The 22,540-nt window shown below is 45.5% G+C and overlaps 1 protein-coding gene across 1 annotated transcript in view; it reads left to right on the forward strand.

Annotated features, from left to right (window-relative positions):
* Nucleotides 1-22,540, forward strand: part of TOPAZ1 (testis and ovary specific TOPAZ 1) — a 1,339,900-nt gene that overhangs the window by 586,031 nt on the left and 731,329 nt on the right. Inside the window, exons 6-7 of the mRNA XM_069211977.1 lie at nucleotides 8,194-8,312; nucleotides 22,036-22,121. Coding sequence (XP_069068078.1) covers nucleotides 8,194-8,312; nucleotides 22,036-22,121 — 205 coding nt within the window. The remainder of the gene's footprint in view (nucleotides 1-8,193; nucleotides 8,313-22,035; nucleotides 22,122-22,540) is intronic.

Below are 22,540 nucleotides of genomic sequence, written 5' to 3' on the forward strand. Positions count from 1 at the left end.
GACTGTGTTGACAGAAATGTTGACACCAGTATAGTGTTTAGAGGTCATGACTGATGGGATTAACTGGATTTTCAAAGGATGTTCAGGCATCTATTATGGAAATGCACTTTGATGGTTCTGGTTTGTTTGGGGATAGGGCTGATTCAGTGCTTGAATGATTTAAGGACAGTCAATCCACAGCATGAACCTTGGGTCTCTTGTCTTCCGTCAAGTACTTCCAGCAACATTGCGGAAGTTTAGTCAACCTAGCTTACAGTCAGCACCATGTCTCCCAGCCTGTGCAGCAACTATAGGCCTGGTCCTTTGGTCCGGAAGTCGTGGTAGTTGCCGGGCCTTATCATACTAGCGGGGACAGCTCTCCTCAATTTATTCTTTTGCTGCTGAGGCAGCTACCAGTCTGTTTTATTTTTTTCTCCCAGGATCATACTTAGCTGGTAGAATGCAGGAGACAACATGCTCTCGGTTGTTGTAGATCATCACGTCTGAGCGGTAGGTTTTGCAAATCATTCAAAGGTACTGTGCTGTGCTTTTAATTTTCTCCACACCTCGTTTTCCCTCATTTTTGAGCAAGTGTCAGTAGACCATTGTGCAATCTTCAACATCTCACCTTCTTCCTATGGATCAGGGGGAGGCCAGTGGAGGTCCTCGAGGATAACACAACCACATTGTAGTACTGTAAAAACAAGGGTAGAGAAGGGCCCTGCATCCTATGTCAAGAGGACCTAAGTATATAGAAGTGACTAGAACATTAACACATCTTTTGGTAGCTAGCCATTTAGTAAGATCGCTGAATGCCAGAGCAGGCAAGGTTAGCAGTAGGCAGCTGGTGGATCACAAATGCCATCTCCACCCTGATGGGGCAAAGGGCATCTTCGATCAGTGTGTCATGTCTTGGTTAGATCTTTTCACTGCTGTTGAACGTGCACTGACTATAAAACAAAGTGCTGCACACTTTAGCTTCCTCCAAGATAGTCATTGGAAGACCAAGTCAAATTGCAGTGGGACCCTATAATGCTGTTCTTACTGCTAATTCTCCAGGAAATCTCAGTCTTAGTCCGGTTGCAGACTCAACTGAAATTTCCTTGTCTCCACCATGAGCAGGCTAGCTGGGCAACATAGTGATAAAGCAGCGTTCATGTGAATTAACTCTTTATTTGTGGACTGAAGATCTGTTGTCTCTGCATAGTCCAGCTCAGGGACTATTAAAATATTACTGTCCCCTATGGTGAAAGCCCTTTGTTTTCCTGTAGTCCGAGTAACTGCCTTGCTCTTGCCAGAGTCGCACAGTTCCACAATGATTGTTCATTCCCCAAGATATCTCTGCCTAAGGTCCCTCAAATGACTGCCAACATTGTTTCTCTGTTTTCACGTAATACCCTTTTGTACAACAAACACCTTTTTTCCCTATCTCCAAGAGACCAGAAGTCCAATACTCATGTTTGTCCTCACCTTGTTTTATAGGCTGTACATGTCAGATCCTAACCGCACTGTGACTGCAATTGAATTGCTTTTTAACACTTAATGGTGAAGCCTTACATCTTTGTAAACTCTCCCTGTGACATTCAGTTTCACTATGTTATCCAGCTTTGTTATCCTGGTCTAAGCTCCACTGCTCTACAAGGACGAGCTCAAGACCTCAATGCATGACTTAATTTTTCTGAGGTTTCAGACATTTCAAAGACTTCATGATGAGAGCCTCCTGTTGATGATGGGACGCTCCAGGATCTCGCCCTTCTGCCAGTGTCCCAGGTACTACCCTTATTTTCGATCCCACTGGCTCCAGTACACATTCTTACTCTGTGTCACACTACATGAGGAACTTCTAGATGCCACTGGTTTGGGCATATGTCTCTCATACACTGGCCTGGTCTCTACCCCTACCAATGCTACAGAGGAGGGTGCCTTATTTGCAGTTGTGGTGCTGAGGGCAGCTGAGATATTGAACCTGCAGTTGCCCTCAGTCACGACAAACGTCTTGACAGAGATGGTTCATTCCAGATTCGCCCCTTCACTTTCATTTAATGAAGCCCTTGCAAATATCCTGCTTGGGGCCTGATCTAAGCCCTGCACAAGGGGGCCTGGGCACAGGACAATTGTCTGCCACCATCACCCTGCTCCTGGGGACCCCATTTTCCTCACCCAGCACCCCATTCTTGAGACCTTGGTGATCCCAGCCTCCACTTCCAGGATCAACCCTGTATCATTCCTTACTACTCCACCGGATAGAGGATCCAACTGGCTTGATACCTTCAAGGAGAGGATTTTCTCTTCCGCAAGCCTAGCACTGCAGTTGGTGAACACTGCTTGTTTTTGAGCTGTTATAAACACACATGCAGTTTTCGGTTGTTCAGGTGCTACCCAATGTCTCGGAGACGGCCCGAGCCATTCTCTCTAAAGAAATTGCTGATGGATGGGATGCAGCATAGTTCTCCATCAAATGTGGGCTTGACATGACCGACACTGTGGGTAGAGAGATTTCACTGTCGGTGGCACTGAGGCACCATGCTTGGCTGGAAACAACTGTCTTCTCAGGGGCTCTCCAAGCCTCACTCATGGTCATACCTTTTGATGGCTCTTGCCTCTTTGGTGGGAAGGCAGACTCGGCACAGAAGCAATTTAAGGATAGCAGAGCCGGGGTGAGGACCTAGGGCCTGTCCATGGCACCTCTCCAAACCCAGTCTGCCTTTCACCCCTTGTGTGATTATAGTCTGGTCTACCAGCCATGTACTTTCCCATCCAATCCTCAAAGTCAACAGGGTTCTCAGCCCTTTTGTGGTTGCGGATGTGGCTCCTACAGATCACAATGGGGCCAGCAGCCAGAGGTCAGGTGCAGTCTACCACATCCCTTCTAGCCACAACCTCCAAATCCCTTTAGTTTGCCCTCATACCACCATGTGCACCCATCGCCATCACCTGCCACACTGAAAGTGGATAACATCTGCAATAGTACAGAAGGTCTACTCCTGCTTCATCCTGGAACCTCTTCCACTAAAGCCACCCACTTAGGACTGGCTACCAGAGGACCATCCCGCTATTTTCTGGTGTCCAAAAAGGTTGGAGGCCTTTGTCCTGTCCTAGACTTCCGCCTTGTCAACTTCTTCCTAGAAAAGGTGAAGCTCAGAATGCTCACTTTACCTCAGGTCCTGACTGCTCTTTACACTGGAGACTGGATGGTGATCATGGACTTGCAGGTAGCATATTTCCAGTTCTCTGTCCTGCCGACCCACAGGTGCTACTAGCGGTTCACAGTGGATCAAGAGTGTTTTCAGTTAACCTTGCTCCCTTTTTGTCTCACCAGTGCAGCTTGGGTGTTCACAAAAATGATGGCGGTGGTTGCAGCACATCTGCAAAGGTCAGGGGTTCCAGTCTTCATCTATCAAGATGCCAAAGTCACACCTGATTCCCTTTTAGATGCCCCCTGTCAACAGGGCCAGTTAAGACAGTGCAGTTGCAAGCCTAATCCTTCCGATCAGCAAGTCCAAGATATTCAGGCTAAAATTCCAATGTTTCAGTCTATGTCATTGATTTTGGTGAGACTGACTCTGAGGCTGTTGAGTCTCATGAATCCTTTTTGTGAGAGATGTCCGTTGGCTTTTTAGGGCTCTTCAGTGAGACCTAAAGCTCCAGTGGGCATAGTATCCCGGGAATCTCTGACCTGGTCCAGATCTTGGAGGGAACTGCAAAAGACCTGCATTAGTGGCTGACAAACTGCTGTTGGATCAGGAGCAAACCTCTCTCCCTTCCCCAGGCAGAGCTGACTGTAGTGACAGATGCATTACTCCTAGGCAGGGTCGGCCATCAGAGAGAGGCGAGGATCAGAGGACTGTGGTCTCCTGCGGACTACGAGTTTCACATCATCCTGCTGGAGCTCCAGGTGATCCGATTGGCAGAAAAAGGCTTTCTTCTTTCAATAAAGAGAAATCTTGTTCAGATATTCACAGACAACATTGCCGCTATGTGGTATTGCAACAAGCAGGGGGGTGCGTGTTTGTGAACCTTTTGTCAGGAGGCCCTGTGTCTCGTCATGGCTGGAACATCCGAGCATTTCCCTGATTGTTGAACACCTGGCGGGCTTTCTGAATGCTAAGGCAGACTAACTGAGCAATCGATACCTAGTGGATCACGAATGGCGTCTCCACCACTAGGTGGTATAAGATTTCTTTCTAGAGCCTTCGTTAGATCTGTTCGCCACCATGGAGAGTACGCAAGGCCGGCGGTTGTACGTGCTGAAGATTTCAAGGCAGCTCTTGCTCAGAGATGTATTCTTTCTCAGTGGAGTTCAGGCCTTCTTTACACCTTTCTGCCTATACCACGTCTCAGAGTTCTCAAGCCCAAGTCATCCTTGTGACTGCAGACTGGGCACAGAGAGTTTGGTATCCCGACCTTCTGACCATGTATGTTGATCCTCTGATCAGAATGCCCCTTTTGGAGGATCTTCTGTCACAGCAGCAGGGGAGTGTTTTGTGCTCAAACTAGTCCTCTTTCCCCTTTCTTGCGTGGAGATTGAACAAAGGCAGTTGACTGCTTTCAACCTTGCTCCCGAAGTCTGTAAGGTAATCTTGGCAGCCCCCCACCAAATGGTATACAGCTGTTGTTGGAGGAAATTTGGGGCATGGTGTACAGACAAGTCTGTTGACCTCTTTGTACCCCTTTCTCTGAGGTTCTATTGTTCAATCCATCCTTGTCCAGCAGGGCTCTGCTCTGGGCACTCTTAAGAGATATTTGTCTACTATTTCAGTTTTTTGGTGGTTGCCTGAGCAACCTTCTTTGTTTAAGTCTCCTGTTGTACATAGGTTAGTCAAAGGTCTTACACATATTTTTCTTTCATTTCCATGCATTATGCTTCAATAGGATTTTAATTTGGTTTTTACTTTTTTGTTGTGTGCTCCTTTCGAGCTTCTCCACAATTGTCCTCTCAGGCTTCTCATGTTGCAAACAGCCTTCATGTTGGAAACAGCCTTCCCTGCGGTAATTACATCTTCCCATGGATTGAGTGAGCTGCAGGCATTGTCATCTAACCCGCTCTACCTTTCTGTCTATCCTGACAAAGTAGTGCTTCGCTCTAGGGCCTCTTTTCTGCCAAAAGTGATCATGCCCTTCCTTATAGGCCAGTCCATCACCTTATCTAATTTTTACGCACCCCCATATCCTTCTAAGGAAGAGGATAGACTCCACCGCCTGGACCCAGAAATGCATTTGTGTTTTACCTTGATCAAACAAAAGAGTTCCTGGTGGATGACCAACCTTTTGTTGGGTGTGTAGGTGCAAAGAAAGGTTGGACAGTGCAGAAGCGGACCATCTCTAGATGGGTCATACTCTGCATTAAGATCTGCTGCGTACTGGCCAGAAAGCAACCCCCTCAAGGGTGTGTGCACTCATTCTACCTGAGCTAAAGCTGTGGCCACTGCGTTAGAATGCGGACTTCCAGTCCTTGACATCTGGACACAGTCAAGTCCGTACGGGCACTTTGCCTGTTCGGTCCTGCAGGACCTTGTAGTTTGAACTTAGTTTGCAGACCCAACTGAGGGGATGGTATTGCTTTGGTATCTGTTCAGAGGTGAGGAATCTGGAGCTAGAAGTTTCTTTCCAATGGACAAGCTACTTATTTAGGTAACGCCTTATCAATCATAATAGGGCCGGCAGGGGCTTCACTGCACTGGTGGTGAAGTGGTGGTAATGTGTTCGACGAGAGACGGCGCCGCCCACCGAACTCATAATGACCCCCCCTTAGTCTCCACCAGATAAGGCATTTCCAAAGGTAAGCAACTTGTCATTTTAGTGCTCGCCTACTGAGCACATGAGCTGTGCTGTGAGATATATTGTTTGCAATTCATTGGGCTTACCGCCTGCCCACACTATACCATTATTTGTTTTTGTTGTCACTCACATTTGCAATCTTTCAATTTCTTACCTCTGGTAGCCTTGACTTTCTTTCTTGTGTTAGCTCCTTCCTGGAGGGTGGTCCATGTATGTGTGTTCTTTCTCGTCTTTTTGCAAGATGTCATTAAAAAAAAAATGTGTTCTATAAGTGTTTCCGTGTTATTCCTGGAGGTGCAGTGTGCTTTCCTAGTTTTAAAACAGTCATACAGCTTCTTAGTTATGCTGCTTTCATCCTATATGCTATCTTTGACGCTTTAATTACAAACATCCACAACTGTACTACTTTATTACTCTACTCCACTATATGCCACTGTACTCTGCGCCACGCTACTCCATTTGACTGTATGCCACTCCACGCATAGCCACTCTACACCACTACTCTGTTCTTTGTCACTCCACACCAATGTATGACGCTCCACTCTGCCACTATACTCTACACCACCCCATTTTACTCAACTATATGCCACTCTACACACTCCCATTTTTCTCTACTAAACTCTATGCCACTCTGCCACTCACTCCATTTCACTCTGTTCCAGTCTACCCCATTCTTCTCTACATCACTCTACGCCACTCAACTGCAAATACGCCACGCCACTTTATGCCACTCTTCACCACTCCACAAAGGGCCACTCTGAGCCACTCTGCTGCACTCTACGCCACTCATTCCACTCTAAGCAACTACTTCACACTAGATCACTGTGCCTCACTCCACTCTGTCACTCTACTATGTGCCATTCTACTCTATGCCACTCTGTTTTACACCACTCCACACAACTCCATGCAGTGCAACACTTATCTGTGCTACTCATCACTCTGCTTTACACCACTCTGCTCTAGTGTATGCTGTTACACTCTGTGCCCCTCTACTCTAAGTAACTATGAGCCACTCCACACCACTCTGCTCCATTCCATTGTATTCCATGCTGCTCTACTCTGTGCCACCCCACTCTGGGCTGTTACACAGTTACCATAAAGAGGACTGCGTATTAAGACAACAGAGTCCATCTACACCATCAGGAAATGTTTTCCTAATTCCTATCTAGCTCACAGTGCCTCATCTGAACCCTTAACCTTCTCAGGGTAGCAGATGATTTTAGCAAAACCACTGTACTCGATGCCGCTCCACACAATATCTTGGTATGACACTCAACGCCACTCTTCACCATGCCGTTTTACTCAACTCTACCCCACTCTGTGCCACCCCACTCTACACAGTTGCACTCCACACCACTGTTTGGCACCCCACTCTGCTCTATGCCATTGCTACACTCTACGCCACTCTGTTCCACCACACTCTATGGCTTTGTATGCCACTGCACTCCACACTACTCTTTGCCACTCTACTCTATTCTGCTCTATATCAATCTGATCTACACCACTGTACTGCTCTCCATTCCATTCTACGCCACTCCACTCTGTGCCACTGTTCCCCACTCTACTCCACACCATGCAGTGCTACTCTGTGCCAGTCTATTTTACTACACTCTGTTCTACCCCACCCCACTCCACTGTAAAACATTCTGTTTCACTCCAACTCGCACCTCTGTGTTCTATGCCACTTCACACCACTCTAATCCATTCTACTCCTCTCCACGCCACTCCACTCTAGGGCACTTAACTCGACTCTCCTCTACTCCACTCCACTCTACTCTCCGCTATGCCACTCACGTTTAGCCATGCTGAACAGCAGCCACGCCGCTGTACAACATGGCTAAAAGACATTTGCAAAGCCAATGGTTCTCACATTGGCTTTACCAATGTTTGTTTCTCTCTGGTGCCGGTACCCACTGCTCTCATATTTTTGGGCTGGTCTCTTCTCTTATAAAAGCCCCTCCCTTCATTCTGTGATGAGGCAGATATTTTGACATTAGTTTTTTCCTTTTAAATGTGTCTTTTAGCATTATTCTATTCAGGAAATGCTGTTTTGCTAATAATACTTCATGACTTTTTCAAGTTCCTTTTTTTATTATTAATTAAAGTAATTTTTTTATTGTTTCACTTTTTAGTGCCTCACTTTTTTGTTTCGGTGGTTTTATTACCTGAGGTATTTACTACAAACAAAGTACAGACTGTCTGTCCTTCCAGGTGTGACACCATACTTGTATACGGAGTACAAATCTCCGAGAGTCTTTCCTTGCAGGCATAGTTACTTTAAAGATGTATATGTGATGCTAGGCATGGTTTCTGAAGTGAAGGACTAAAGGCTAATTAGGGAATGTTGGCAATGCGGCTTTTACTCATTGAATTGTGGAGATAGTGTTGCATGTTGGCTTGGACGTAACGAATACATATTTATTTTTTCACTTTTAGAAATTATTCACCCTATAAGGATGCAGTGTCCGGTGTGCAGAAATCTAATAAACTACCACTACTGCCATTGGTAGAGGATTATAATCAGGACTCCAAGATCTTCCCACCCTGGAATAATGGTAATTTATTTACTTTCTAATTTTTAGGTGGCCAGTGTTTGCAAGAACTTTATCTGAATTGTGTGTTAATTTACATCTGAAAGCATAGCAGCTGCAGAGATACTCTGGTACTCGGAGTAGTACGCTACCTTACTATATTTAGTCTGCACACGTTATATAGGGTACATTCTCACCGTGCCTCCTGAAGAAGTATGTCTGTACAGTATGATGCCAATTTTTAACCAAAAGGAAGCCAGGGTGGAATGTTTATGCAAAGCTAATTGTTACCACGATTTTAGTTCTTGGATTGATCTGTTAAAATGAATTGTGCCTTTCTATAAGTCTTATTTTGTAAGGTTTTCAAATGTGCCAGTACATAATTAATCAGAAGTCCAGCTCCATCTTCACAGTGCAGAGTGAGATAACCTGAAGGTTAATGACTATGAGCCACAATTAAAGTTTGGGTAGTGGAGTCTACTATGCATTTGGAAGTAAGTACTACATCTTTAGGACAATCCATTGTGGAACTTTCTTCTCTGGACTGTGCCTACGAAGGTGGAAAGTAAAGGATTGAATATTAATTTGCCTATAACCTCAGCATAGCTGTTTATTATTTTGAAGTAATGCCTACTGTTTGGCATTCATGTTACATGTTTCTAACCTACTGGATATTAAAATTGTGGTGTGCTCATACTGTTTTATGTTGTATATATTGTGCCTGTGATTTGTCAACCTTTCATTATTTAAAGTTACATTTGCTTTGCATTGTAGGGTGTTAAAACCTGTGTACCTAATAATGAATTTGCTTGTGCTTTAGCTTGTAATTTCAAGTGCCTTTTGTTTGATTGTGCCATCTCAGTGCTAGTGCCATTTTGCATGACCTGGGTGGCATAGCTTATTAACTGACTTCCTTTAGTTATCAGGGCCCTTGTGTCATTTTATAAACTATCTTCACTTTAACTTCCATGCTACACAAATCCATAGCTGTCAAGTGTTCTGTTTGCTTATGTTTGCTTTTCAGCAGTCTCAACTAGCTGTGTCTTGACCTTAACCACGCGCACTCTGGGCAAAGGCGTTCGCGAACCGTGCTATTCCTGCTACTTTTTGCCTTCTAATAAAGATGGAGGTCGGTAGCCTAGTCTCGCCTTCCTGATTCTCAAATCTTTCCTTCTGATGGATATTACCAACCATAGATTCGTCACCTTTAGAATAACCCCAGGCACCACTCCTGCTTGTCTTTTTATCCACTTATTTAAATGCGGATCTGGAGCTCCTCTCCAGTGTGCAGTGGAACAATTTCCCCATATAAGACAACAAGGTTCAAAGCGTGATGTGCCTGTCAGAGACATATGTCAGTGACAGACTCCTGTGTAGTCGGCCTCTGGTGTTTGGGCTCCTGCATGACACTAGGTTGTGTGAATAATGTACCCCCATGCACAGAAAGGCAATCCATGACCATAAAGCGAAGCTGTATAATGCTGAACATTGTAAGAAGTCAGGACCTCTTATACACCCCTCTCCAAGTCAGGAACGGGGACCCACTTCTGTTGTTGAGGCTGTTCCGTAACAGGACATCCTCGTGGTATAAGTAGGTAAGTTCATATCAAGTTCGAAGTATCATAAAAAGCCAAAGTGGGACTCAAGCCCATCCTGTCACTCTGTCCAAAGAAATGTGAGGACAGTGTTAAGGTGGCAATCATTCCTGCTCCCGATTCCTGATTGAAGAGCATTGAAGACATTGAAGAACCAATTCCTCAACCAATTTCCCCTGGTCATTGTTGATATTGTAGGTAATTGAGGCCTTTAAGGAGGCCATACTCCATATTTGTGACACCCTTTCCAATCTCTCTGGGACGCCTTTGGGTTTTCAGGGATCCACAGAGGCGTCTGAACCCACATTAGCCCCTAGAACTCACATTATGTTCTCCTGACAGTGGTACTGACTTTCATTCCTGCTCCAAGACCTCTTCCGGTCCCTTCTGGTATTGACATCTCTGGCACTGGGGGTCGAGGCTCTGCTGACTGCTGGAGCTGAACCGTAGCAGAGTCTGTCTTGACCCTAGCTGAGGTTTTCTTGTACTACTCTCTTGCACATGGGGTTCCTGTAGTTTCTGATTCAGACAGAATACTTCCTTTGCCATAGAGCCATCCTTTGAGGCTCCACTATTTTGACTGGGACTATAACCAGAGTTTGCCAGCATCTGATGACGACAGTGGTGATTGGGTTGATTTATCCATGCATTACTATGATGATAGTTTCTACATGGACTTACAGGAGGCCAGCAGGCTTGGTACCTCCCCTGATTCAAGTTAATGTTGCTCCCATAATCCCCAAAGGAGGCCAGTGCTTTATTTGCCACAGTGATTAGATAAGCAGCTGAAGTCCTGGACCTACACCTGTCTTCTATTGAAGTCAAGGCAAATGTCCTTTCTGCGGTTTTGAACCTTGAGCCAAGCGTCATCTGAGCAAAAGAATGAGGTTGTAATGACGTTGACACTGTTGTCAATTGGATTTCTTATAAAGACTTTGTAGGAAGTTGAATCTGTATATACTATTTCAAAGTAAGAAATATTGTGCACAGAGTCCAAGGGTTCCCCTTAGAGGTAAGATAGTGACAAAATTAGATAATTCTAATGCTCTATTTTGTGGTAGTGTGGTAGAGCAGTAGGCTTATCAGAGGGTAGAGTTAAGCATTTGTTGTACACACACAGGCAATAAATGAGGAACACTCAAAGACTTAACTCCAGGCCAATAGTTTTTATATAGAAAAATATATTTTCTTAATTTATTTTTAGAACCACAAGTTCAAGATTTGAAGTAAATACATAAATGCAAGGTATTCCACACAGGTAAGTAAGGAACTTTGAATTAGAGCAACAGCATACACAATTTTAGTAAAAATGGCAATAAGCTATTTTAAAAGTGGACACAGTGCACAAATCAACAATTCCTGGGGGAGGTAAGTAATGGTTAGTTTGTCAGGTAAGTAAGACATTTACAAGGCTAAGTTCCTGGGCATAGGCAGCCCACCGTTGGGGGTTCAAGGCAACCCCAAAGTTACCACACCAGCAGCTCAGGTCCGGTCAGGTGCAGAGGTCTAAGAGGTGCCCAAAACACACAGGCGTCTATGAAGAACAGGGGTGCTCCGGTTCCAGTCTGCCTACAGGTAACGTCTTCAGGGGGCAGACCAGGGGGGGTTTGTAGAGCACTGGGGGGGACACAAGTAGGCACACAAAACACACCCTCAACGGCACAGGGGAGGCCGGGTGCAGTGTGCAAAGCAGGTGTCTGGTTTTGTATGAGAAACAAAGGAGGGACCCGGGGGTCACTCTAGCGGTGCAGGCAGGGCACGGGGGGACTTCTCAGGCCAGCCACCAACTGGACTAGGCAAAGGGCCGCCTGAGGGTCACTCCTGCACTGAGGTTCGGTTCCTTCTGGTCCTGGAGGCTGCGGGTGCAGTGCTTGGTCCAGGCGTCGGGTTCCTTGTTACAGGTAGTCGCGGTCAGGGGGACCCTCTGGATTCTCTCTGCATGCGTCGCTGTTGGGGTCCGGGGGGTCGTCTCGGGCTACTCACGAGGTCACAGTCACCTGGGAGTCCTCACCGTGGTGTTGGTTCTCTGGAGCTCGAGTCTGGGGCGTCGGGTGCAGAGGATGAAGTCTCAAGCTTCCGGCGGGAAGAGTGAATTCTTTAAAAGTTGCTTCTTTGTTGCAAAGGTGTTGCTGCTGTTGAGCAGAGCCACTGCTCACGGGAGTTTCTTGGTCCTTTGGTTCAGGGCAGTCCTCTGAGGCTTCAGAGGTCGCTGGTCCCTGTTGGAAGCGTTGCTGTTGCAGTTTTCTTCGAGTCAGGAGACAGGCCAGTAGGGCTGGAGCCAAAACAGTTGTCTTCTCCGTCGTCTCTGCAGGGCTTTCAGGTCAGCAGTCCTTCTTCTAGTTTCAGGTTGCAGGAATCTGATTTCTTAGGGTTCTTGAGTGCCCCTAAATACTAAATTTAGGGGGGTGTTTAGGTCTGGGGGGCGGTAGCCAATGGCTACTGTCCTGGAAGGTGGCTACACCCTCTTTGTGCCTCCTCCTTGAGGGGAAGGGGGCACATCCCTAATTCTATTGGGGTGATCCTCCAAACTTAAGATGGAGGATTTCTAAAAGCAGGGGTCCCCTCAGCTCAGGACACCTTAGGGGCTGTCTTGACTGGTGGGTGACTCCTTGTTTTTCTCATTAGCTCCTCCAGCCTTGCCGCCAAAAGTGGGGGCAGTGGCAGGAGGGGTGGGCATCTCCTCTAGCTGGGATGCCCTCGGGTGCTGTAACAAAAAGGCATGAGCCTTTGAGCCTCACCGCCGGTGTTACAGTTCTTGCAGGGGGAGGTGAGAAGCACCTCCACCCAGTACAGGCTTTGTTCCTGGCCACAGAGTGACAAAGGCACTCACCCCATGTGGCCAGAAACTCGTCTGGTTGTGGCAGGCTGGCAGAAACTGGTCCGCCTAGCACTAGGAGTCGGACTAGTATTCAAGGGGCATCTCTAAGATGCCCTCTTGGTCTATTTTACAATAAATCCCACACTGGCATCAGTGTGCATTTATTGTGCTGAGAAATTTGATACCATACTTCCCAGATTTCAGTGTAGCCATTATGGAACTGTGGAGTTCGTATTTGACCAACACCCAGACCATATACTCTTTATGGCTACCCTGCACTTACAGTGTCTAAGGTTTTGCTTAGACACTGTAGGGGCATAGTGCTCATGCTCTTATGCTCTCACCTGTGGTATAGTGCACCCTGCCTTAGGGCTGTAAGGCCTGCTACATGGGTGACTTACCTATGCCCTAGGCAGTGTGAGTTGGGCATGGCACTCTGAGGGGAATGCCATGTCGACTTAGTCATTGTCTACCCACCAGCACACACAAGCTGTGAGGCAATGTGCATGTGCTGAGTGAGGGGTCCCCAGGTTGGCATAAGACATGCTGCAGCCCTTAGAGACCTTCCCTGGCAACAGGGCCCTTGGTACCATGGGTACCATTTACAAGGGACCTATCTGTGTGCCAGGGCTGTACCAATTGTGGGAACAAAGGTACAGTTTAGGGAAAGAACACTGGTGCTGGGGCCTTGTTAGCAGGGTCCCAGCACACTTTCAGTCATAGCTGGCAATAACAAAAGGCAAAACGTCAGGGGGTAACCATGCCAAGGAGGTATTTCCTTACATGCAGGGTGTCCAAAATAGTATCCATGTGAAAGGAATGCTTCTTTAAATGCTTGTTTAATTTTCTGAGGTTACGATTGGGTCACCATTCCCATATTCTTGATTCGGAAAAAACAGGAATGGAAACCCATACTCTTCAGTGGATGGGGAACTTTTTTTTACTGCTCCTTTAGTTAGCATGGTAAGTGGTCCTTTCTAAGTGAAGACGAGGTAGAGGCGCTCTATTCAGTAGTGTTTGGCAGCCTCTTTATAAACTCCAGCATATGACCGTAGGTGACAAGTTCTAATACCCATTTGTTTGATGTTATCTGCCGCCGTTGTTGGAGGTAGTTGGATATTTTTGCACCCAGAGTCTCTGAAGTGTCAAAGAGTAGCCGGCACCTGGGTTAGGTCACTGTTTGCGACTCGTCTCGGCCCTGGAGGGTCTATTTTCTCCTTTGCGTCTGTTTATTGTATGCTGCTGCTGATGCCTGGAGGTATGGCTGCTATTGATATGAGAATATACATTGTTGCTGGAAGGGCCGCTGTTGCTGAAAACACTGATATCCTCCTCTGTAGAATGAGTAGCCTCTTCCATGTGGTCCCCGAAAGGGCAGAGTCTGATAATGTAAGGTACCTAGAGATTTAGCAGCGTCAATGTCCATTTTCGTGGACAGTAGGGCATTATCTATGTGTTTTCCAAACAGGTTTTCCATGTCATTTTCAACTACACTTCTGGTCAAAAATAATTTGCCTTGAACCAACTTTGGCATCTTAAAACTACAGCTCCGGCTAGCTGTTGAAATCTAGTAGTGCAGTGTCCATTGCTCAGTCAGTTATTTCCGATGACGTGCGTTCTCCTTCCTGCAAGATTTTTCTCTGCTCTGAACCTCTGTCCTCAAGCACCATTTCTATGAGGTCACTGATGTTGGACCACATATACCTATCATACCGACCCAATGTGGCCTGAGAGTTTTCACCTGAACTGTGATGGCAGACAGTTAAAAATATCTTCCGTATATCGTCTAATCGCTGCCGTCCTGTCTGGATGAGCAGAGATATCCACGGAGGGGTTCTTAAAAACGAAGCTGAGCTGTTTGAGAGATTATGGAGTCTAATTTAGGATGTCCAATTTGGCAGGTGGTTGAGTTTATTGTTATCTTTACGCGATATTCCCCCACTACCGTAGCCGAGTATTTTTGGGCCCTCTTCCCATGTGTAATCAACAATGGGTATGGCTCGCACTGATTTCTTTGCCGGGTCTTTAAAATCAGATAGAAAACAGTCGGACTGCTTGATTGATATCAGCAGTGAAATCATCTTGCAGCCCGCCATAAAATTGCAAAATACGCTTATGTCCTCTGGAGGCGAGTTTACAGGCGGCGGTGTAGAGTGTGGAGTGGAGATCAGATAATCGTCCTATTCATAATGCACTGGTTGAGTCTCAGGGAATTCACTATCCTCTCCGTGTCATCATCTGATGATGATGGATTATCTACAGGAGGCATTGGTATGGTCGACGCAGTGTTCATCGTGGGCATTCTAGGTGGAGGAATGGGCCCTTGTGTTCTGGGAGGTGGGGGGTAGGCTGTCCCCTAGGAGGGTATAGGAACCTTTTCTGCTAGTCTTCTAGCATTGCCTGGAGGTCTTAAAAATAGAGACATAGGTACCTGGCACATACCCTTACAAGAAGGTGATGCGCCATATTGTTGGTGATGTCCCTTATAACGTCTAGGTCTGTCCACATATTTTGTTTGTTGTGGATTGTAGTATTCTCCATAATATTGGTCATACTCTTCCTCATCCTCTATAATTTTTTACATGGAGTTCTGATGTGTTATGGGCTGTCCCGAAGGGGCCCTCATCCTCCTATTCCGCAACATCCAACAGAAGGCTTGGTTGAAGAGAAGGCATCTTGCTTGGTTAAGTATGCTCTGGCAAGAGGAAAGTTATTGGAACATTCAGTGTCAGAGTTATTGCCAATAACGAGGTTGACACAGATCGCTACTGTTGTGGGATATCTAGCACGTTTAAGCGTTGTCATTGTAATTCTCGTTGCTGCCGTCGTCGAGGGTAGCCATGGTGTGGTCATCAATGATAAAATCTTTGTCGATGGGATAGACGCAGAGATGCAAAGCATTGTTGATGTTGTTGATGTAACTGTGGTGGCCATTGACGTCATCGCAAACGATGTTACTCTCAACGGCAAGGTGATCGTCGATGATATGTGAAAATCAATTATAGGCTTCTTCATCAACAGTTCTAATGAGAACTTTGGAGGATGAGCTCTGGGTTTTATAGATGGAGTACTGGGATCCAATCTAGCAGCCTCTGAGGATATTTTGTTCCCTATTCTCCTTATTTTTAGCTTTCCTTGGCAGACCCATGATGACGTTTTTAAGAGCATTTCTGCTTTTCTCTGAAGTCCAGGTGTCATGGCGCCTTTCCCTCTTATGAGATCTCTCCTGAGATGTGGAAGAGGAGTCACTACCTTCCTCAGAAGGAGATCTATTAGATTAGGCTTTCTGCTGCCATAAAACATGCCTCCTCTCTCAGGTCTTCAAGGTTTTGGTGGAAAAAGTATGACTGACTTTACAGTCCTACCTCATGCCGATGGTAGAGGCAGTACAGGCAGCCTTGCAGGGATCATCCACATGAAGCATTTTCTTTCCACAAGCCTTGCAGGGTCTGGATAGCCATTTTTAGATATCTCAGGCATAGCAGAACTAGAGTAGCTTTGTAAAGCTGGTTTTGAAGAGAACTGAGCAGAGCCGTAGAAAATCTGAGGGACCCAGATTCATTTGGGAGTATTCTAAAGGGTGCTGTCACCTGATTGGTTGAAGTGTGGTTCTTTTTTAAAAGGACATCGAAAGGCTATTTAATTTATTCTTCATTGCCATTGCAACCATTGATAATAACACTTACTGCTTTATTATGTATCGTGTGGCTCTCACTTCCGCAACGGGGAATGTTCAAGCATGTGAATTATGAAACATACCAGAACTGAGGAACTACAGTTGCAGATAAGTAACTCATTTTCTTATTGCAGCTTGGAAATAGAAATGGTCAGCTTACCTTTGATCCTGGCTATGGTTTGCCAGTACAGGTTCTTCCATGGGTAACAGCAGCAACTAGTGAAGGTCGCGTTAGAAGTCCTGATTTTAAGGGCTGGAGGATACCGTTGACCCATGCCTTAACTTCACACCACTAGTACCTTCGATGCCACCTGCTCTGCTGACCTATAGTAGTTCAGGTAGCAGAGGTGGGGAATGGGAGTTTGCTTAAAAAATTTCCTCCCCCAGTGCCTGCCCTTTATTGTGCAGCTGCTGCAAGCGTGAACATTGCTTGTGTTTTTTTGGTTTAAATCCTGAAGGATTTTCATTACTTAAAGATGTTTACTCGCTAAAATTGGTTCAAACCGAGCGTTGCTATCTCTGTATTATACAATCTTCTATATTACCTTGTACGTTTACATCCTGTGATCACTTGAGTACTGAGCTCCTTCCTCCTATTGATGTAAATATGATAAATTAAACTATATGCAGTGGGGCTTCTGACATGCTCTTTATGTGTTTTTAAAGCTGTACTAATGCTTTGAATGCTTTGTATTCTTTTGATTTGTACTTTAATTGATGTTCAAATATTTCAAAAATACCTCCGGAAACCATTGCTTCTCTTTGATCAAACATAATGAAGACAAAAGACCCCGGTTACAGAGACTGGGCTGGCATTCACTTAGAGGGTTGGGGGTGTTGAGGGTTGTGGAGGGACCCACTAGATAGTCTCCACATAAATGTACAGGTGTAGAGGCCTGGGCCATTTGACTGTATATTCTCCACCACCAAGACTGGTCAACACATAGTCTACGGTGAAAGAACTGCAGCCACTCAAAAAGACTCAATACCTTCAAATTAAAAATGACCGAGCACTTCTAGTGTTTTCTGCGTGATTGTCAAGCCCACTGGAGAAAACACACAAGTCCTAAAACACAGCATAGAGTAGCACAACATTTCTAAGCCATGATCTAGACTTTGTCCTAATAGTCTCTGTGGCTTATGCCACATGGGACCAACAAAGATGTTCTAGATGCTTATCAAATAACTCACCTGCAGTGTATCTGTTTTATGCCTTTTAGCACTCCGAGTGCACTGACAACTCACTCATACTTTGTTTTCAAACAATTAGACTCAGCAAAGAAATAGTGTGACTCTGCCTAATAGGGACTCTGTTTTTGAAAATGCTGCACAAAATCTGAAAACCATCAAGTCGACCACAGCCTCTCGGACTGCCATTCAGTTCAAGTAAGGACTGCAACTGAGTAAAAGAAACCAAGATGTATGGTAGATGTCAGCCCACTAGCCACAGGGAAATATCCCACTGTGATTTACTGAAAAGTGCTTCAAAACAGCATTTTGTGTTTGACATGGACTGCAACTGATGTAGCACCTGTGTTCCTCCATTCTATTTGAACAACCATAAGAGACATCATTTTTAAACTTTCTGAAAAAATATAAGTTTTACACTTGCTCTCAAGACGCCCAGGGAGCGGATTGTGTCTTGTAGTGTTACAGTTCTTGGTTTTTACTCAGCTAACAAATGGTCAGTTTATATATAGTATCCCTTTTGCAGTGGGGTTGAGATGTCATTAAGAGAACAGTGCACCATTAACATTGATTCTGACACAATTTACCAATATGTTCTAACATTAAATAATCAACTCTGGGGACTGTGCAGACCACAATCCCTGAGGAAAACTAACATACGTTTGGCATTGTCAGACTGTAGCATTTAGAACAACATAAAATGCGGTTTGGCGTAACCCACTGTTATACGGTTCCTACAAGTTTAATGCAATTGTGATGTAACAACAAGAACATTACAATATAGACACTGTAGAAATCTGGCTATCTATGTAGTGTACCAAATGTATGGGTACACTATGCAGAGAGTACAGGCGACCCATATTGGTTTACAGGGGTAAAAGTGACAACCACAAAAGCTCTCTTCTGTTGTAGTGTGGGCGAGCAGTTAGGCTTATCAGAGGGTAGTGCTAAGCATTTGTTGATCAGAGTCAATAAAAAAGACACACACTCAAGAAGGAACTCAAGAACAATTGTTTAAAAAAATAGTTATTTTGTATATATTATGTTTCAACACCAGAATACGTTCAAGAAGATAAGTAATGTTGCAGTTTTATAATAATTTAGCAAGTTACACTTTTAATCAAATGCACTTTTAAGAGTAAAAGTTTCAAAGTACTTTTACTACATAGGGGTCCCTGCAGTCAGTTCCCAGAGGTTCCCAGTAGGTAGTAGGATGCTAGGGGTGTATAGTTATAAACAAAACCAGCAGTTCAATTTTACCTGCCCTGGGGTGTCTGGGTGCAGTGGTGCTAATTAACCCCCACCGCACACTTGGTGACGAGAAGGGCCACCTTGAAAGAGAGTGCAAGAGGGAACTTGGGGACACGTCTGGGAGTTCCCAACGGGGGACCTGGTCGGTGGGGGTCCTGGGAGCAAGAGAACACAGTTGGATGTTGTGGTCCTGGACCGGTGAGCTTGGGTGCAGCGGATCTTTGTCGTCCTTGTCAAGGCGCCCACAGATCTTTGGTGGACTTGCAAGAAGAGGGACAAAAGAGGACAGCTGGATGGCTCTAGAAGATGTCCTCAGCGGTGCTGACGTCCCTCTACGGCAGGTCTTCAGATATGCTGTTGAAGTCCAGGTCTGGCCTAAAGAAGCCTTGGTTGTTGCAAGCGGTCCAGGACCCCAGGCATTGGTGCAGCTCGGCTACAGTTGGTCCTAATGTCTTCTCACTTAGAAGGGAGACAGAATTCGTCCCTGGGACCTTGGTGACCACCTCCTGGACGGCTGCTGCGTCGTTGGACCCAGTAGTCTTCAGAACTGTGAACCAGACGTTGCAGTTGGTGCCTGCAAGAAGCAGGGAAGTGGCTGCTCCTCTCCAAGGAAGATGCTGACGGACTGGCAAAGGCCTGGAGAACCTCTGAGGCTTTTGGGGACCCTACAGCTGTAGGAAGAGTCACGATCATCAGGGCAGGAGCAGGTAGGTAGATCGGGCTTTGCACCAGTCATCCCCAGTTCTCATTCCTTTGCCTCTTTATTGCCCACTTCTTCTTTGGTCAGACTAATCTGCGCTTCTGGTGTCAGGGGCCACCCAAATACCCGATGTAGGGGCATTAAGGGGAATGTGGAGAAGTAGCCAGTAGGCTACATATCCTTGGGGTAACTATATCCCATATATGACCACTTTCTGTGGGGAGTGGGCTTAATCCTGTCCCAGAAGGCCTAGTTCCACCAAGATGAACTGTTCTTGAATGTCCACGTTGGGAAGCCCACCATAGGGTTGTGTATAACCCAAAACTGGTATACACCTACTGACTAACTAATTTTCCAGCCTGTCCTGGTGCCAATTGGGCCTCAGGGCAGGGAGTGGCAACACCCAGGTCTGGGGAAGCCAGGGTTGCATACCAAAGGCGGCAGGGCCTTTGAAGTCCCTGGCCTTGGTATGCAGATTCACTAGCCATCCTGCTGGAGCAGATGATAGCACCTTCCTCCAGAGCAGGCTTTGTTTCTGGCCTCTGAGAGAACGGGTTCTAACCTCCAGTGGGGTCAGGAACCTGTCTGTGGTGGCAGGCTGGTCTATACTAATCAGCCAACACACTAAGAGACTAGTTGGGTTCAGGGGTCACCTCTAAGGTGTCCTCTGTGTTCATGTCCTATTAAATTGGAGGCTGGCATCAGCCATGATTTATTAAGATGATTTGTTTGTTAACTTCCATGGGTTTCAGTGATCCCATTTTGTAACTGTGGAACTTGTGATGACAAGTGTCCAGTACATACCTTGAGATGGCTGCCCTGCTCACTTAGCAAGGGTTAAATCTGCTTGTGCAGATATGTCATCACATCACATATAATGCACCCTGCCTTAGGGCTCCAAGGTCTGCTGTAGTGGGGTGACTTATATATACTTAGATGCAGTGAATGGGCCATAGCACACAGTGGGTGTGCCATGTAGTGTTTTCGTCTGGCCTGCACCAGGACATGCAGAGTGCAATAGCAGCTGTGGGTAAGCTAACTTCTAGGTGGGTGTCCCTGAGGGTGGAACAATATGTGCTGCAGCCCTTAGTGACCCTCTCCCACTGCCCATGCCCTAGATGCCATTGGTACCTCTTACTAGGGACATGGAAAAGGTAAAGAAGTATGTGCCAATTGTACACATTGTTACATGTTTTTTCAGGGAAGAGCACTGGCACTGGGGACCTGTTTAGCAGGGACCCAGTGAACCTCAGTAGAAAAACCTCAGTATCAGTGAGCAAAACGTGGGGATGATCATGTCCAAAAGGGGCGTTTTCCAACAGAGGCTTAGTCTACATATATAATCAGTAATATTTTGGTTGGTTTTGGCTAGCTCATAGTATCACATCCCTAAACTGACCAGGGTAATAGATGTTATTGGTTTTCAAGGTGTCAGTGGAAACAAATCTAACCCTTCTGTTTGGTCGGTCTTGCATGGCCAAGAAGGATGCAAAAATGTATTTTCGAAGCATTTATTGTAATGATTATATTCTTGCAAAGGAAGCATGAGATAGATTAGATGGGACACATAGTTATAATAAATATTGTTAGGATAGTGAAAAATACAAAAATAATAATTGATTAAATAGTAATGAATTGTTATCATTATTACTCTATTCTAATTTGTAATTTCCTCTACTAAAGAGAGCATATTTGGGAGTACCCTCTGACATATCAGTTGGGATAGTCTAACCCCCATACACTGGTCTTAGGTGTCAAGAAGCTGGTCTAAGTTTACAAGTTATCTTCCTTTGTAGGATGGATGTCTGAGTCAACAGAGCTGCATCTCAGTCACATTTCACAGTGATTCCATGACAGTAGCATGGGCACGGTTTATACAATAAAACACATTCTTTATCGCCCTGTGACAGAGGTGCAGAACAGCTATGTTGGTTTGTCTAGCACAAATAGGTTGTCTCCTAATGAGCACAGAAAAGGAAAACAAGGACACTGCGTTCTGATTTCTCGTCCCTGGACTGAATCTGCAGACTACAGGGCAACAGAGCCTACCAAGAATAAATGTGTGTGCAGCACATTTTCATGTTATAGTAAAACTATGTGAGGAGTCACATTTGAAAGAGATGTCAAGCTAGAAATGGAAATCTAAAATGGAGACCAAGCGCAGGTCATGCAACTCTACAAGACTAAGGTCGTTGGAGTTGTTTTTAAGCTGTGTAGCTTAGCCAACTTATAATGCTTAATTAAGTTATGGATTGAAAGAGTGCTTCAACTTGGGTAGTTGTTGTGACAGTGTACAATGGAACAATTGATGAAAGACTGTCTATCTTCCATCTGCAAAAAATAATTTTGCTCTTCCCATTTCTTGATTGCATGACGTTTGTCAAGTTGGCGCTGGTATGAGACGGAACATGTATGAGAGTACAGACTGGTTGGCAAAAAGTTTGTTTTGGTTGATATATAATGTGAACAGAACATCAATAAAATGCTTTTAACTAAAGTTATTTTTTTGGCATTTACAGGCAAATGGTCTGCAACTGCAAGACCCCAACTGCCTTTACCACCAACCTGCAGGCAGGATTCATGGAAACAAGGATATACTACACCGGTACGTGATTTTAAAATTGCTGTATATTTATGCAGTGCATTACATGAAGTGTTTATGGCATTAATGAAAAACTGCTACATTTTGGAAATTTAGTTGGTGACTTAGGATTCCCCTCCGTGTTCATGCTGGCGGTCTAAACATAGACCGCCAGCCCCCTTGAGACCCTGCCAGCCGTATAAACAATATTCCACGATGTTTCCGCCAGCCGGCCCAGTGGAATGCTGGGCCAGGACATTGCCGCTGTCAATGCCGCAGTGCGGCGGGTGCAGCAGCACCCATCGCACAGATCACTGCCCATAAATCGGGCAGTGACCTGCACAACGGGTATAATTATCGCAATCTGGAAACCCCCCCCCCACTGAGTCATTACTGGGAGCTGACAACCCCTGCCTAAGCATTGTCAGTGATCTGAACCACAG

The sequence above is a fragment of the Pleurodeles waltl genome, chromosome 10 (assembly GCF_031143425.1).
Source record: "Pleurodeles waltl isolate 20211129_DDA chromosome 10, aPleWal1.hap1.20221129, whole genome shotgun sequence".
NCBI classification, from domain to species: Eukaryota; Metazoa; Chordata; class Amphibia; order Caudata; family Salamandridae; genus Pleurodeles; species Pleurodeles waltl.